This window comes from Microcaecilia unicolor, unplaced genomic scaffold, assembly GCF_901765095.1.
Source record: "Microcaecilia unicolor unplaced genomic scaffold, aMicUni1.1, whole genome shotgun sequence".
NCBI classification, from domain to species: domain Eukaryota; kingdom Metazoa; phylum Chordata; class Amphibia; order Gymnophiona; family Siphonopidae; genus Microcaecilia; species Microcaecilia unicolor.
In genome coordinates, this window is record NW_021963805.1 from 26,785 (window position 1) to 43,641 (window position 16,857).

Consider the following 16,857-nt stretch of genomic DNA (forward strand, 5'->3'; position numbering starts at 1 on the left):
CATGCTTTTGAATATGCTCTGTAATTCTGCTCTTAATAAATAGTCTCTACCATTTTGCCCGGCACTGACGTCAGACTCACCAGTCTATAATTTCCCAGACTCTGGAACCTTTTTTAAAAATCGGCGTTACATTGGTCACCCTCCAATCTTCCGGTACCACGCTCGATTTTAAGGATAAATTACATATTACTAACAATAGCTCTGCAAGCTCATTTTTCAGTTCTATCAGTACTCTGGGATGAATACTATCCAGTCCAGGAGATTTGCTACTCTTCAGTTTGTAGAACTGCCCCATTACATCCTCCAGGTTTACAGAGAATTCATTAAGTTTCTCCGACTTGTCAGCTTTGAATACCATTTCCGGCACCGGTATCCCACCCAAACCTTCCTCGGTGAAGACCGAAGAAATGAATTAATTTAATTTCTCTGCTACAGCTTTGTCTTCCCTGATCGCCCCTTTTAATCCTCAGTCAACTAGAAGTCCAACTGATTCTTTTGCAGACTTCCTGCTTTTAATATACCTAAAAAAATTTTTGCTATATGTTTTTGCCTCCAACGCAATCTTTTTTTTTTCGAAGTCCCTCTTAGCCTTCCTTATCAGCACTTTGCATTTGACTTGACATTCCTTATGCTGTTTCTTATTATTTTTCAGTCAGTTCCTTCTTCTATTTTCTGAAGGATTTTCATTTAGCTCTAATAGCTTGATTTACCTCACTTTTTAACCAGGCTGGCTGTCGCTTGCTCCTCCGTCCTCCTTTTTTAATACACGGAATATAATTGGCCTGGGCTTCCAGGATGGTGTTTTTGAACAGCATCCACACCTGATGTAAGTTTTTGACCCTCGCAGTCTCTCCTCTAAGTTTTTTTTCACCGTTCTTCTCATTTTATCATAGTCTCCTTTTTTACAGTTAAACACTAACGTATTTGATTTCCTATGTATACTTACTTCAAAGCTAATATCAAATCTGATCATATTATGATCACTGTTATCAAGCGGCCCCAGCACCATTACCTCCCGCACCAGATCATGTGCTCTACTAAGGACTAGGTCTAGAATTTTTCCCTCTCTTGTTGGCTCCTGTACCAGCTGCTCCATAAAGCTGTCCTTTGATTCCATCAAAGAACTTTACCTCCTTAACGTGCCCCGATGTTACATTTACCCAATCAATATCGGAGGAATTGAAATAACCCATTATTATTGTGTTGCCCAGTTTGTTTGCGTCCCTAATTTCCTTTAACATTTCTGCATCCGTCTGTTCATCCTGGCCAGGTGGAAGGTAGTACACTCCTATCACTATCCTTTTCCCCTTTACACATGGAATTTCAATCCACAGTGATTCCAAGAAGTGTTTTGTTTCTTGCAGAAGTTTCAATCTATTTGATTCAAGGCTCTCATTAATATACAATGCTACCCCTCCACCAATTCGATCCACCCTATCACTACGATATCATTTGTACTCCGGTATGAGTGTCCCACTGGTTATCCTCCTTCCACCAGGTCTCAGAGATGCCTATTATATCTAATTTTTCATTTAGTGCAATATATTCTAATTCTCCCATCTTATTTCTTGGGCTCCTGCCATTCGCATATAGACATTTCAAACTATGTTTGTTGTTCCTGTTTACATGATGCTTAATACTTGACAGTATTAATTTGCAATCTTTTGTCTAATTTTTATTTTTATTTAAGGACACGTGATCTACTACGGTCTCTTTTGCAACCTCACTATCAGGATACCCTATCTTCCCTGTTTTGGTTATATCTTTGAAAGATACCTTATCCTGACCCATGCGCTTTTGAGCGACTCTCGACCCTGTTACTAATTTAAAAGCTGCTCTATCTGTAGAAAACTGTTGTAACTAGACTTTGGGAAAAACAGGTCAAGAGGCTTGCTACTGCTAAACTAGGCCTCAATAAAAATCCAAAAGCCTGTCTGACTCAAAGATTGCAGCAGATTGCAGTAACTTTGTTGTGACAGCCTAAAGAGTTACTGAAATTTGGCACTGATGTAAAATTAGCCAAACTTGATGTAAAAATGCCAGCTGGACAGGCCATTTCGAGAAGATGTGGTTAGATATCTTGCAAAAGATAGATGACAGTGGACCAGGTGCTGAGAAAAACAGAACTTTGAAAGGGGCAGGGCAAAACCTGTGGTCAGGAAAGACATTGCAGACTCATTGTGGCCGAAACATTCAGGTGCTAGCATATTTGCAATAATTGAAGCTAATAGATATCAATGTAATGAAAAAGAGTATTTAAGAACTGACAGCAGAATGAAGTAGTGGAGAATCTTGACCAGATGAGACAGGCTTGTCTCGCTGTCAGATTTCCCTATGAGAAAAGCTATATCTCATCCTATATTATCTGCTTCTTCGGTGAGTATATCAATAAAGATTGAGAGCTGATTTCTCATAACTCGCAATTTTATTCATATCTCATTTTTAAATGCCGATGCCAGCAGCCTGGTCCCACCATGGTTAAGGTGGAGACCTATCCTTTCGGAATAGGCTCCCCCTTCCCCAGAATGTTGCCCGGTTCCTAACAAATCTAAAACCCTCCTCCCTGCACCATCGTCTCATCCATGCATTGAGACTCTGCCTGTCTCTTGGGCCCTGCACGTGGAACGGGTAGCATTTCAGAAAATGCTACCCTAAGGGATCTGGATTTGAGCTTTCTACCTAAGAGCCTAAATTTGGCTTCCAGAACCTCTCTCCCACATTTTCCTATGTCACTGGTACCCACATGTACCAAGACAGCCGACTCCTCCCCAGCACTATCTAAAATCCTATCTAGGTGACAAGTGAGGGCCGCCACCTTCGCACTAGGCAGGCAAGTCACCAGGCGATCCTTACGTCCACCAGCCACCCAGCTATCTATATGCCTAATGATCGAATCACCAACTACAACAGCTGTCCTAACCTTTCCCTCATGGTTAGGGCGTTCATGAATGTTATTACTGTTAGGACTGATATCCCTATTAGAATTCCTGTAATGTGCATTTTGCCTCTTTTTTTTTTTTTTTTTTTTAAGTGTGTGTGTGTGAGTTTGGGGTAGACCAGCGGTTGTTTGATGGTGTGTGTGTGTGTATGGGTTAGGGATCGTCCTGTGTTCTTTGGTTTACCTGGGTAAAAGTTCTTTTGGCAGAAGTCTTTCTCTGTGCAGGTTTCGTTGCAGTCAACTTTTGGTCTGGGAAGCCTTGGCTCAGGGTTCCAATGAACTGTGCAGAAGATAAAGGGTCAGATTTGGTTCTTGTTTCTGCCCTTCCAGTGGCTGTTCCAGCGTTGCAAAATGCTACCTTTCGGGAATCTGTACTGCTCGCATCTCTCTGGTCTTTTCCGCGCTTCCCATGGCTCTCTGCCCTTGTTCGACCACGCAGTCAGTGGTTGGGGAGCCGTCCATGGTGATCAGAATACCTGTTTGTTGTTACTGCTGCTTCATTCAACTTCCTTCATCTCCCCTACTTGCCCAACCATTCCCTGATTCCCCTTTACCTCCTACCGCTAGACCCCTCTTTTGGGTATCCTTTTACTTTATCTGGAAAGAATGATGCCTACTTTTCTTTCAATTTATTGTAGTTCCTTTTTTCCTTTTCTTCACATTGTATACTGCCTAGGTCTACAAGTTAGTAAAGGCGATATAACAAGTTACTGTTAATAAATAATAAACATTGCCCCAAAGGGCTTACAATCTAAGTTTGTACTTGAGGCAGTGGAGGGTTGTGACTTGTCAAAGATCTCAAGGAGCATAAGAACATAAGAATAGCTGTACTGGGTCAAACCAATGGTCCATCTAGCCCAGTATCCTACTTACAACATTGGCCAATCCAGGTCACAAGTACCCGACAGAAAACCCAATTAGTAGCAACATTTCATGCCACCAATCCCAGGGCAAGCAGTGGTATCCCCCATGTCCATGTCAATAAAAATGTTTCCTCCAATTTGTTTTAAAAGTATTTCCATGCAATTTCATTGAGTGGACCCTGGTCTTTGTACATTTTGAAAGAGCGAAAAATCGATTCACTTTTACCCGTTCTACACCACTCAGGATTTCAATTGCATCTCTCCTCAGCCATCTCTTTTGTATTTCACCCATACCTTAATTTACCTCTTTAGCTTTTCCTCCTACGGGAGGAGTTCCATACCCTTTATCATTTTGTTCACTTTTCTTTGAATCTTTATGTAATTCTGCTATATCTTTTTTGAGATACGGCAACCAGAATTGAACATAATACTCAAGGTGAGGTCACACCATGGAGCGAAACAGGCATTATAATATTCTTGGTCTTATTTTACATCCTTTTCCTAATAATTCTAGCATCCTGTTTGCTTTTTTGGCCGCTGTCACACATGGGCAGAAGATTTCAGCATATTGTCTACAATGACACCTAGAGCTTTCTCTTCAGTGCTGACTCCTAAGGTGGACCCTAGCATAAGGTGACTATGATTTGAATTATTCTTAGTACCTGACAGTATTATTCTTCCCAATGTGTATTACTTTACATTTGTCCACATTAAATTTCACCTACCATGAAAATCTGCCAAAGAAGAACATGGGGCAGGTGGGGAGGGGGGCGGAGCAAGATGGCGGCGGTACCAACTGCTCGCATCAGTGAGTAGCCCATAGCTGCTGGAAATTTATAACCTCTCTTGCTAAAATTTTCCCGAAAAAATTTGCCTTAAAATCTCTTGCTGCAATGCCTAATAGCAAGAGAAAAGGGATCGTAAGGGTGAGGACCCAGCCCTCCCTAACTTCAACATCCGTCCAGCAGTCCATGGAGCAGTTCCTTACGCGGCAATCCACTTTTACAGCGTCAGGAGGTCCCGCTGATCTTTCGATGCAGGGAGGCGCCGAGATCCAGGGAATTGACACATCGTTGTCTCCCCCGACGCAACTCCCACCTTTGCAGCCAGTGGTACTCGAATTTGCGAGTGGATTGTCGACCTCGGAAGTCGGGGAAACGAATCTGCCACTGGGCCAGCAAATTGGAGCTCTTCCTGGATCTCCCATGACAACGGAGTCGAAGGGCCTTGAGCCCCTGCAAGGGAAGCCCCAAACATCTAAGGCTTCAACTGCAAAGGTTACGCTGGAGGCAATATGGGAGGTGCTCCAGCGTCTGGACAACTCTGTGAAGACTTCAACAGGCAAGATTGACAATTTATCTGAAAATTTACAGAATTTAAAAACTACATTTACAACTATGAGTAACAAGTTGACTGAGAAAGTAAATCTTTTAGAAGCTTATTCTGTTAAAATGAAAGCGGTAACATCGAAATTGATTCAGGACAATACACAGATATATAATAGGTTGGAATACTTTGAAAATTACAACCGAAGATTAAATCTTCGATTGTTAAACTTTTCTTGTACTAAGGTGTATTCCCCCTTGGACACATTTAAGAGATACTTGATGGAAAATTTAAAATTTACCTCTGAGAATATTCCTCCTCTTAATAAAATATATTACCTACCTACAAAAAAACCAAGTGGACTTTCACAAACTCCTCAACAGCCTCAAGGAGATCTCAATGTCTCAGAACTGTTGGAAACATCTTTGTCTTCAATAACAAATAGGAAAACATTGTTGGTCTCATTTGTATTCCAGCAGGACTTGGAACTGGTTAGGAAACTAGCTGTAAGGAACTTACAACTTCCATTTTATGGACAAAAGATCTGGGTTTTCCCAGATGTTACTAAATCTACACAAATTACAAGAAAAGACTTTCTAGCATTGAGACCAGTTACCTTGGCGCTGGGGGCTACCTTTAATTTAAGTTACCCATGTAAATGCAATATAAAATATTTGGGTGTAAAATATGTTTTCTTTAATCCTGTTCATTTGAAGCAATTTATAGAATTAAAAAAATTGTCATGAAGCCTGTTGGATAGTAGCAGTATTGACCTTATAGAGAAATGGAATAATTATAAGTGGATAAAACTGTTAAGCATTTCTTTAGTTTTTTTTTTTTTTTTTTTTTTTTTAATTCTTTATTTATCATTTTGATTAATTTACAAGAATATATCTTGAACAAGTAAAGCAGTTTAACAGGTTACAGGCAATTTTCTCTAAAGAAAAAATTAAATAAGAAAATTATAGATTATCAACTTGTATTAGACCCCAAATTGAAGGGGCTGGACCTTAGTACTACTCAGGAGATTAGTTTCAAATATCTTTCAAAAATAAGAGGTAAAGGCTTAACAGTATATACCGCGCATTTTACTTTTTCATTAGTCTCTTTTTCCAAGGCTAATCAGACCTACTAAACTCCAACATAAATTATAAAACCTTTTTCTGTGTAATAAACTGTTTCAAGTGCTCAGAAACAAAAAATACATATTTAACCCCTAAATATTTCACATTGCATTTACATGGATAATTGAGATTAAAAGAGGCTCCCAAGGCTAATGTTGCAGATCTTAATGCCAAAAACTCTTTCCGTCTAGCCTGAGTCTGTTTAGTGACATCTGGAAAGACTAGTACTTTTTTCCCATAAAATGGGGTTTGTAAATGCTTTAATGCTGTTTTTCTAACCAGTTCCAGGTCCTGTTGAAAAATAAAGGATACTAAAAGAGTTTGTCTTTCAGTTTTTTCAGTCAAGGATGATTCTAATAATTCCGAAACATTTAAATCAGTTTCTGTTTGTAATAGTTCCTGGGGGCCATCTTTCAATTTTCTTGCTGGCAAATAATATACTTTATTGAGTGGAGGTATTTTATCTTCTGCAAATTTCAAATTTTCCATCAAATATCGTTTGAAAATATCCAAAGGAGAATAAACTAAAGTTCTTGGAAAATTCAACAAACGCAAATTGAGCCTCCTGTTGTAGTTTTCAAAATACTCCAATCTGGTATGAATCAATGTATTATCTTGTATAAGCTTTGCTGAAACTTCTTTCATTTTTACATTTTCATCAGATAAATGTTTCATTCTTTCTGAGACTTCATTTTTCATTGATATAAGGTCTTTTGACAAAATTTGAACGTTACTCACAAGAGAGTCGATGTTGCTAGTTGAGGTTAAGACCGTCTGAAGTGTCTCCCATATAGCCTCGAGTGATACCGGCACTTTCTGGGCCTTAGATGAACCACAGGCTTCGACTGGGGAAATCGCTATGGGGCCCAGTTGACTCGCCGCTTCGCCGTCATCACGGTTTTGCGGGTCGCCTCCATAATCGGCCCCAGTCGGTTGTGGCGGTTGAGATCGCATTGGAGGGGACAACGAAATATCCTGTCCCAAGAGGTCAGCCTCTCTTGGCGCTGTAAACTCAGCGGGACCTCCAAACGCCGTCGTCGCGGTTCTCGCGAGAAAACTATCGAGCGTCTGCTGGGTAGGTGTAGAAGTTAGAGCTGCCTGGGCCGCAGTTCTAACAAACGCCTTTCTCTTTGTATGCGGCATATTTCTTTAGAGGTAAAACAATTTTTTTTAGGTAATAGAGAAAGGGTTTGTACCCCTGCTGACTACTCGATGTTACTCGCGAGGTGATGTTGCTGCCGCCATCTTGCTCCGCCCCCCCGAATCCATTTCTTTAGTTTTTGTTGCATATAGATCTCCCGTGTGAAAACGGCTCTTGTCCCCTCTAATTTGTGGTCTAATATAGGATGCATAATTATGTTTCTGGAACTAAAACATTTTCTGTAATTTTGTTTTATTTATACCTGATTTTCCTTTTCAAACGTGATGAAGGCTTGTAATTTAAAATGATAAATAAAGAAAAGAAAAAAAAATTTCACCTACCATTTGGGTGCCCAGTCTTCCAGTTTCTTAACGCTTGCATGCAATTTTTCACTGTACGCCATGCAGGGGCGTAGCTATGGGTGGGCCTGGGTGGGCCCAGGCCATTCCAAACTATGCTCAGGCCCACCCAGTTGTCCCGACAGAATGTGCACTTTGGCGCCTTTCTGCCACGGCTCAGTTGAGCCTCCATGACGTGCAGCTTTTCGGCAGCCAGCAGCACTCCAGTCTTCCTCCTACCAGACTAACTTTTTTTTTTTTTTTTTTTTATACGGGTCCCCTTTCCTGATATGGAAATCGGTAGACCTGGCCAGTCTAGCGCTGCACAACCATGACGCTACTCCCTCGCTCACTATGATGTCTGACCATCTTCACTCTGGACTCTGCTGCTGTGCCTTGCTTCGCCTCCTCCCCCGCGTGCTCGCTGGCGCCACAGTGCAGCAGGCGAAAATCTGCCAGCTGTCATCAGTGTTACGGCTCCTCCACTGTGTCCTCGCTAGAGCAATATCAGCCTTTTCTTGACCCCCCCCCCCCCCCCCCCGACCAGCCTCAACACTCCCCTGCGGCTCTAGTAGGCATAGGAGCCAGCACACACAGAATGGAGCACGGTGCTCTGAGTCTGCACCACCTGCCACCATATGCAAGCCAGCTGTCCAGGTAAAATAAATAAAATGTTTAAATTTTAATGTGTACAGTGTAATGTTGGATGGTGGTGGCTTCCTGGTGGGGGTGGGCTCTTCACCTGGTCTTGCCTATGGCAAAAAAAAAGTATGTTTAATCATTAATATGCCTTTTTTCCCCTAGGCAGTGAAGAGTCCAAAATATACCTTTATTTTGCCCTAGACAGTGAAGAGCACAGCCCCACCCAGAAACCCACCAACAATAAATTTTAGTAGAGCCCAGGTTAACATTTTCAAAAGGTTTAAATGTTGGTGGGTTTTTGGGTGGGGGTGGTCTCTGCATTGTCCAGGTTAAAAAAATGTTTTAAATTGAATGTAGGCAGGTCTCTGGGTGGAGGTGGGCTCTGCAGTGCCCAGGACATTAAAAAAGCTTTATATTTAGTGCTGGTGTCCTTTTGGGGGGGGGGGGGGGGTGGGGGGAGGAGATGTCAGACCATGGGGGATGGATAGGGGGTAGGACATGGCTGGCACTAGGCTACAGGGAGGAGTGGGGGTGGGGGTAAGGTAGGGCTGATGCCTAGCTATGGGATGGATGGTGGGGATGGGCTGATACTGGGCTTTGAGGATGGATGGGGAGGAGAGGGTAAGGTACAGAAGGGAAGGGCTGATGCTGGCTATGGGGATGGACATAAGTACATAAGCACCGCCATACTGGGAAAAGACCAAGGGCCCATCAAGCCCAGCATCCTGTCTCCGACAGTGGCCAATCCAGGCTTCAAGAACCCGGCAACCCCCTCCCCCCCAAAAAAACTTAATTCTTAATAATGTTCAACGGACTTTTCCCTCAGGAATCTGTCCAAACCCCCTTTAAATTCCGTAAGGCCAGCTGCAGTCCAGGGGCGTAGCCACGGGTGGGCTTGGACGGGCCCAGGCCCAGCCAGTTTCCCTCCAGGCCCGCCCAGCCCCGGGTGTCAGCAGGTGGGGAGGGGGGTGCTCTGCTGGCGCTGCAGTCCCCACCTGACTACCAGCTCCACGATCGACGAGCAGACGACCCTCGTCTTCCATCCGGCATCGAGTCTTAAAAAAAAAAAAAAAAGCCCGGAGAAACGCCTCGCGTCTGCTGTGCACTGCTGTAAAGCAAGCAGCAAATCGTCTCGTTGGTCCTTCCTTCACTGTGCCCGCCCTTGCGGAAATAGGAAGTTACATCAGAGGGCGGGACACAGTGAAGGAAGGACCGACGAGACGATTTGCTGCTTGCTTTACAGCAGTGCACAGCAGAAGTGAGGCGTTTCTCCGGGCTTTTTTTTTTTTTTTAAGACTCGATGCCGGATGGAAGACGAGGGTCGTCTGCTCGTCGATCGTGGAGCTGGTAGGCAGGTGGGGACTGGGTCGTGCAGGGGGGCTCAGATGGGATGTCGGGGTGGGGTGGGGTTCAAATTTATAGTATTTAACTTTTAAAGTTCATGGGGGGGGGGGGGGGGAGGGTAGAGAAGGGAAGAAGAAATGCATGCCCACCCAACCTACCCACTGGCCCACCCAAAAATTACATTCTGGCTACGCCACTGCTGCAGTCACTACATTTTCCGGTAACGAGTTCCAGAGTCTAACTACACGCTGAGTAAAGAAAAACTTTCTCCTATTTGTTTTAAATCTACCATATTATAGCTTCATCTTGTGTCCCCTGGTTTTGTTGTTGTTTGAAAGTGTAAACGAACGCTTCACATCTGTCCGCTCTATTCCGCTCATTATCTTGTAGACTTCTATCATATCACCCCTCAGCCGCCTTTTCTCCAAGCTGAAGAGCCCTAATATTCTCAGCCTTTCCTCATAGGGAAGTCGTTCTAGTCACTGCACTTTCTCTAATTGCTTTATATCTTTTTTGAGATGTGGCGACCAGAATTGGACACAATATTCTAGGTGCGGTCGCACCATGGTGCGATACAACGGCATTATAACGTCCTCGTGTTTGTTTTTCATCCCTTTCCTAATAATACTCAACATTCTGTGCACTTTCTTACCCGCCGCAGCACATTGAGCAGAAGTTTTCAACGTCTTATCAACGATGACTCACAGATCCCTTTCTAGATCTGTGACTCCTAACGTGGAACCTTGCATGACATAGCTGTAATTCGGGTTCCTTTTATCCACTGTCTTGTTTTATTGATTAACTATTTCTATAACTGTACTGACTTATAAATCTAATTCATCCACATGCATCACTTTGCACTTGTCAACATTGAACTTCATCTGCCACTTGCACGCCCAATATCCCAGTCTCACAAGGTCCTCCTGTAATCTTTCACACTCCTCCTGCGACTTGACGACCCTGAATAGTTTTGTGTCATCTGCGCATTTAATTACCTCAGTAGTTACTCCCATCTCTAGGTCATTTATAAATATGTTAAATAGCAACGGTCCCAGCACAGACCCCTGCGGGACCCCACTAACTACCCTTCTCCACTGAGACTACTGACCATTCCGTCCTACTCTCTGCTTCCTATCTTTCAACTAGTTCTTAATCCATAGTAATACCCTACCTCCGATCCCATGACTCTCCAGTTTCCTCTGGAGTCTTTCATGAGGCATTTTGTCAAACGCCTTTTGAAAATCCAGATACACAATATCCACCGGTTCCCCATTGTCCACGTGTTTGTTCATCCCCTCAAAAAAAATGCAGTAGATTGGTAAGGCAAGACTTCCCTTCACTAAATTTGTGCTGACTTTGTCTCATCAGCCCATGTTTTTGTACGTGCACTGTAATTTTATTCTTAATAATAGCCTCTACCATTTTGCCCGGTACCGACGTCAGACTCACCAGTCTATAATTTCCCGGATCTCCTCTTGAACCCTTTTTAAAAATCGGTGTAACATTGGCTACCCTCCTGGAATTCTAATCTGTTAAGGTAGGTTACTCAGAGAACTCCTTCCAGTCAGCCCGGCCCCCAAAAACAGGAATCACAGTTATTACAGCAAAAGAAAAAAAGAAAAAAGTTCCCAGCAGAAATAGAGCACAGATTGCAGTTTTTAACAGACAAAGTTTTAAAGAGGACACACCCTAGTATAACAACAAACTTTTTTGTGAAAGTTTAGAGAGATGAATTACAGATTCAGAAAAGATTTTAGATCACTTGGCAGCTTCTGCCAACAAACAAACCAGCTCAGAGTCCTTTGCTCAGCCCACAGGTCATGCAAGCCCTCCCCCTCTACTACTGTTTATGTAGTCTTTTAAACTACCCGACTGCATACAATTAGCCCCTCCTCCCAAGCAGTGTTGCCAGGTGGGCGGTTTTACCGCCCAATTGGGCGGTTTTCCGCGACCCGCCGCGGGAAATTTTTGCCCGCGGCGGGTTGCGGTTTTTTGGGCTTCTTTTTTTTCTTTTGGGCGGTTTTCAGGCGTTTTTTCGGCCGCGGGGGCGGGGTTAGTGACGTTTTGGGCGGGGTTAGTGACGTTCTGGGTGGGGCCGATGACGGTGGGGCGGGGTTGATGACGCGGGGGTGGGGGTGTCAGGGGCGGGGTTTGAGTTTGGGCGGGTTTTGGGCTGTTTTTAGGCTGGATTGGGTGGGAAAAAAATTTTCCACCTGGCAACCCTGCTCCCAAGTGGTGCTAAGATCCCTCCTGGAATCTTGTTAAGGCAGGTTACTCAGAGAACTCCTTCCCATCAGCCCAGCCCCCAAACACAGGAATCACAGTTATTAGAGCAAAAGAAAAAAGTTCTCAGCAGAAATAGAGCACAGACTGCAGTTTTTGACAAAGTTTTAAAGAGGACACACCCTTATATAACACTAGCGTTTTTTTTTTTCTTTTTTGTGAAAGTTTAGAGAGATGACTCGTGTCTGGTCAAGTTAAATATGGCATAACGTAACTATATTTAAAAAATTTTTTTTTCATTATGTATGTGGTTTATATTGATGCAGGGCAGCTGTTGGGCAGACTACTTAGAAATCCATCATCAAGTGCATTCTAAGGCATTATTTTGTAGTATGCCAAGAAACACTACTCATGCTTATATACATAGTGCCCACCCATGTTAGCTCTGGGCCCACCCAAAATGTCAGGTCTGGCTATGACTGTGCTAGGACCGCTGCTTTTTAATATATTTATAAATGATTTAGAGATAGGAGTAACTAGCGAGGTAATTAAATTTGCTGACGACACAAAGTTATTCAAAGTCGTTAACATGCGACAGGATTGTGAAAAATTACAGAAGGACCTTACGAGACGGAGACTGGGCGGCTAGATGGCAGATGATGTTTAATGTGAGCAAGTGCAAGGTGATGCATGTGGGAAAAAAGAACCTGAATTATAGCTACGTCATGCAAGGTTCCACGTTAGGAGTTACAGACCAAGAAAGGGATCTGGGTGTCGTCGTCGATAATACACTGAAACCTTCTGCTCAGTGTGCTGCTGCGGCTCGGAAAGCGAATAGAATGTTGGGTATTATTAGGAAAGGTATGGAAAACAGGTGTGAGGATGTTATAATGCCGCTGTATCGCTCCATGGTGCGACCACACCTTGATTATTGTGTTCAATTCTGGTCGCCGCATCTCAAGAAAGATATAGTGGAATTGGAAAAGGTGCAGCGAAGGGTGACTAAAATGATAGCGGGGATGGGACAACTTCCCTATGAAGAAAGACTAAGGAGGCTAGGGCTTTTCAGCTTGGAGAAGAGACGGCTGAGGGGAGACATGATAAAGGTATATAAAATAATGAGTGGAGTGGAACAGGTGGATGTGAAGCGTCTGTTCACGCTTTCCAAAAATACTAGGACTAGGGGGCATGCGATTAAACTACAGTGTAGTAAATTTAAAACAAATCGGAGAAAATTCTTTTTCACCCAATGCGTAATTAAACTCTGGAATTCGTTGCCGGAGAACGTGGTGAAGGTGGTTAGCTTGGCAGAGTTAAAAAGGGGTTAGACGGTTTCCTAAAGGACAAGTCCATAAACCGCTACTAAATGGACTTGGGAAAAATCCACAATTCCAGGAATAACATGTATAGAATGTTTGTATGTTTGGGAAGCTTGCCAGGTGCCCTTGGCCTGGATTGGCCGCTGTTGTGGACAAGATGCTGGGCTCGATGGACCCTTGGTCTTTTCCCAGTGTGGCATTACTTATGTACTTATGTGTTTTGACAACTTTGAATAGTTTTATGCCACCTGCAAATTTAATCACCTCACTTGTCGTTCTGATTTCCAGATTATTTATAAATATGTTAAATACCACCGGCCCCAGTACAGATCCCTGCAGCGCTCCACTATTCACCCTCCTCCACTGAGGAGAATGGCCATTTAACCCTACTTTCTGTTTTCTGTCCAATAACCAATTACTAATCCATGGAAGGAAATTACCTCCTAACCCATGACTTCTTAATTTTCTCAGGACTCTCTCATGAGGAACTTTGTCAAAAGCTTTCTGAAAATCTAGATACCCTACATCAACCGGATCGCCTTTATCCACATGTTTACTCATGCCCTGGCTTCCTGGGTTCTCTGTCCACTACTCTAAGAATTAGGAACCGCTAATATAGATAATACATACTCCAAATATGTTTGATAACTCAACATTAAACTAAAGGCCAGGAGATTCAAAGTCTGGTTACCATTTGGCAACCTACCAAAAAAAAGATAAGCAAATCATTTTATGGTTGCCAGTGTGGTTGCTGCTGAACACCACTGTTCACATAGCTAACAGGAAGATGCTGGACTGGAGAGCTAGGACAGAATGGAAGCCAAGTGTTAAAGGACCTGCATATTATTACTACAATACAACATAGTAAACAGAACAACATTTGCCATATTATTTTGATATTTTGCCAAATGATTCCCTGGAGTGTATTCAGTGCGCATATTAGCACCAGTAAAAGGTTCTAGAGGGAGTCAGCTGGTGCATCTGCACTTGAGACACTGTGATGGGGTCTTTTACTGCTGTGTTCAAAAACACCCCTAATGTCCCTTTACTATTGAGGTAGGTGTTACCTCCCCACCCTAAGGATTTTAACTTGCCCATCACACTCCATTCCATCCTGCCATAGCCCTGCCCACTTTAACCTCCCCAAACAGTTGAGTCACTGACCGCCTATGACTGCTTTTGTTTTGATTTTCCTGGTATTTACAGTTCTTTTCCCTATTTAATTGAAATCACCCATTATTATAGTGATGCCAAATTTCCTAGCCTCCCTAACTTCTGTTAACAATTCTTCATCTGTCTGTTAATTCTGGCCTGGTGAACTTTAGTATTCTCTTTCCCTTCACATAGAGAATTTCTATCCATAAAGATTCCACATTGCAATCGGTTACATGCTGAATTTTTATTCTATTAGACCCAATTCCCTCTTTAGTATACAGCGCCACCCCTCTCCAATTTGATCCACCCTCATTGTGATATAACTTGTACCCTAGAAACCCAGTATCCTACTGGTTGTCCTCCTTACACCAGGTCTCTGAGATGCCTATTTTATACACCTCTTCAGTTAGTGCTATATACTTCCCCTCTCACATCTTTGTTTCTGGAATGGAGCTCCTGCTACTTGTAACCAGCAGAGCCTGTTCTAAAATACTGGAAGAACCCGAGAAGTTCCAATTCTGATTTACATGTCTTTCCTAAAATGCCACTCAAAATCATTTTTGTAATATTTATTTATTTTTCAACATTTAATATACTGCTGGGGCCTACACATAGGCATAAAGTGTTTTACAAGTACAGACTAAAAAGAGAGAGAAAGAGAAGGTGCAGAAAGAAATACAGGTTATGTAGACATCGGGAAGGTGATAGAGAAAAGATGAGTTTTCAAGATTTATTTTAATGTGGGAAGAGAGGGTTAGTTTGCCATATGGAGGGGGAGGTCATTCCAAAGTTTTGGGCCCAGGCACTACACCCTTAAGATATCATCTAAAATGATTGTAGAAATATCTAACAGATTACCAGTTTGACTAAGATGGTGGTTTCTTTTCCTCCCTCTGGTAACCCAGTGGAGAGAGGAGACTAAATGAATTCATCTTGCTTACTTTTCCAAAGATCCACCGATATTGTTTTTTTGGGCTTACCTATTTATGGAATCTATCCAGGGAAAAAAGTTAATCTTGTTACTCATCTCTTAACTGGTAAGAAGATGAAAATAAAAAAAGAGGAAATGAAGATCAAAAAGAAAAAATATAATTTTACCTCTTATGTACTTATGTAACTAGCTGAATATTTATTTTATTGATTATCTTATGCTCAAGAATAGGTTGACCACAGAACATACCTCTAAACCAAGACCAGCTACAAAGTCTTCATAGGCTTGACTTCCTCCAGTATTAGAAAGAATGGAGTGTTTATCCTCTTGTCCATCTGCAACATAGAACACTGCAATCTTGTGTGTCTCTCGGCTGCAAAATAAAAGATCAGGGTCACACACTTACTAACACCCAGGTGGTGCAACAAACATGTTAATATACAGGGCTAAAGATACAAACCATTTTTTAAAATTGGTATCTACAATGCAGTTCATTGTTCTGCTAAAAACAGCTGTCCTAAGGAACAATTTCTAATCCTACACCATCTTTTTGAGGGGCCCTTTTACTATGGCACCTAGGCACCTACACGTGTACAACTCACGTCAAATTAGAACTACTGCCTGGCTACCTTGTGCCCTTGGCAGTAATTCTAATTCTGACGCGTGTCCAAAATGCGTGGCAAAAAATAATTTATATTTTCTACCGTGTGGCACTAACCGGGCAGTAATCGACAGTGTATGCGCGCTGAAGACTACTGCCCAGTTAACGTGTGACACCTGACCGCTAAGTCAATGGGTTGCGGTAAGGTCTCAGGTCCAAAATGAACGCACTGATTTTTATTTTGCTGCACGCCTTTTTTTGCAGGCGTGCCTTAGTAAAAGGGCCCCTAAATGATTAGTCCTCTGTATTTTCATCAGTGGGAAATATTTCACCGAGAGGAAAACAGTCTTGGTGCAAAGACAATTTTAAATAATTAAGCTATAAGAACATAAGGGTTGCCATACTGGGACAGACCGAAACTCCATGAAGCCCATTATTCTGTTTCCAACAGTGGCCAATCCAGGTCACAAGTACTTGGCAAGGTCCTAGAACAGTAAAACAGATTTTATGCTACTTATCTTGGAAATAAGCAGTGGATTTTCCCCAAGTCCATCTTAATAATTTATTTACTTATTGCATTTGTATCCCACCTTATCCCACCTATGTGCAGGTTTGGCTTTTTCTTTTAGGAAACTATCCAAATCTCTTTTAACCCGTGCTAAGCTAACTGCTTTTACCACACTCTCTGGCAACGAATTTCAGAGTTTAATTACACATTGAAAAAAGAAATATTTTCTATGGGTTGCAAAAAAAATATTACTTAGTAGCTTAATTGCGTGCCCCCTAGTCCTAATATTTTTGAAAAGAGTAAACGATTCACCTCTACTCATTCCACTCTGCTCAGTATTTTATAGACGTCTATCATATCTCCACCTCAGCTGTCTCTTTTCCAGGCTGAAGAGCTCTAGCTGC

General features: G+C 42.5%; 1 protein-coding gene across 1 annotated transcript in view; it reads right to left on the bottom strand.

The window, feature by feature from the left end:
• LOC115459653 (ral GTPase-activating protein subunit alpha-1-like) overlaps positions 1-15,717 on the bottom strand; it is a gene marked incomplete at both ends in the record, with an annotated part of 38,374 nt that extends 22,657 nt beyond the window's left edge. Inside the window, one exon of the mRNA XM_030189455.1 lies at positions 15,594-15,717. Within this exon, the coding sequence (XP_030045315.1) occupies positions 15,594-15,717 (124 nt within the window). The remainder of the gene's footprint in view (positions 1-15,593) is intronic.
• Between the last annotated feature and the right edge of the window lie 1,140 nt (positions 15,718-16,857).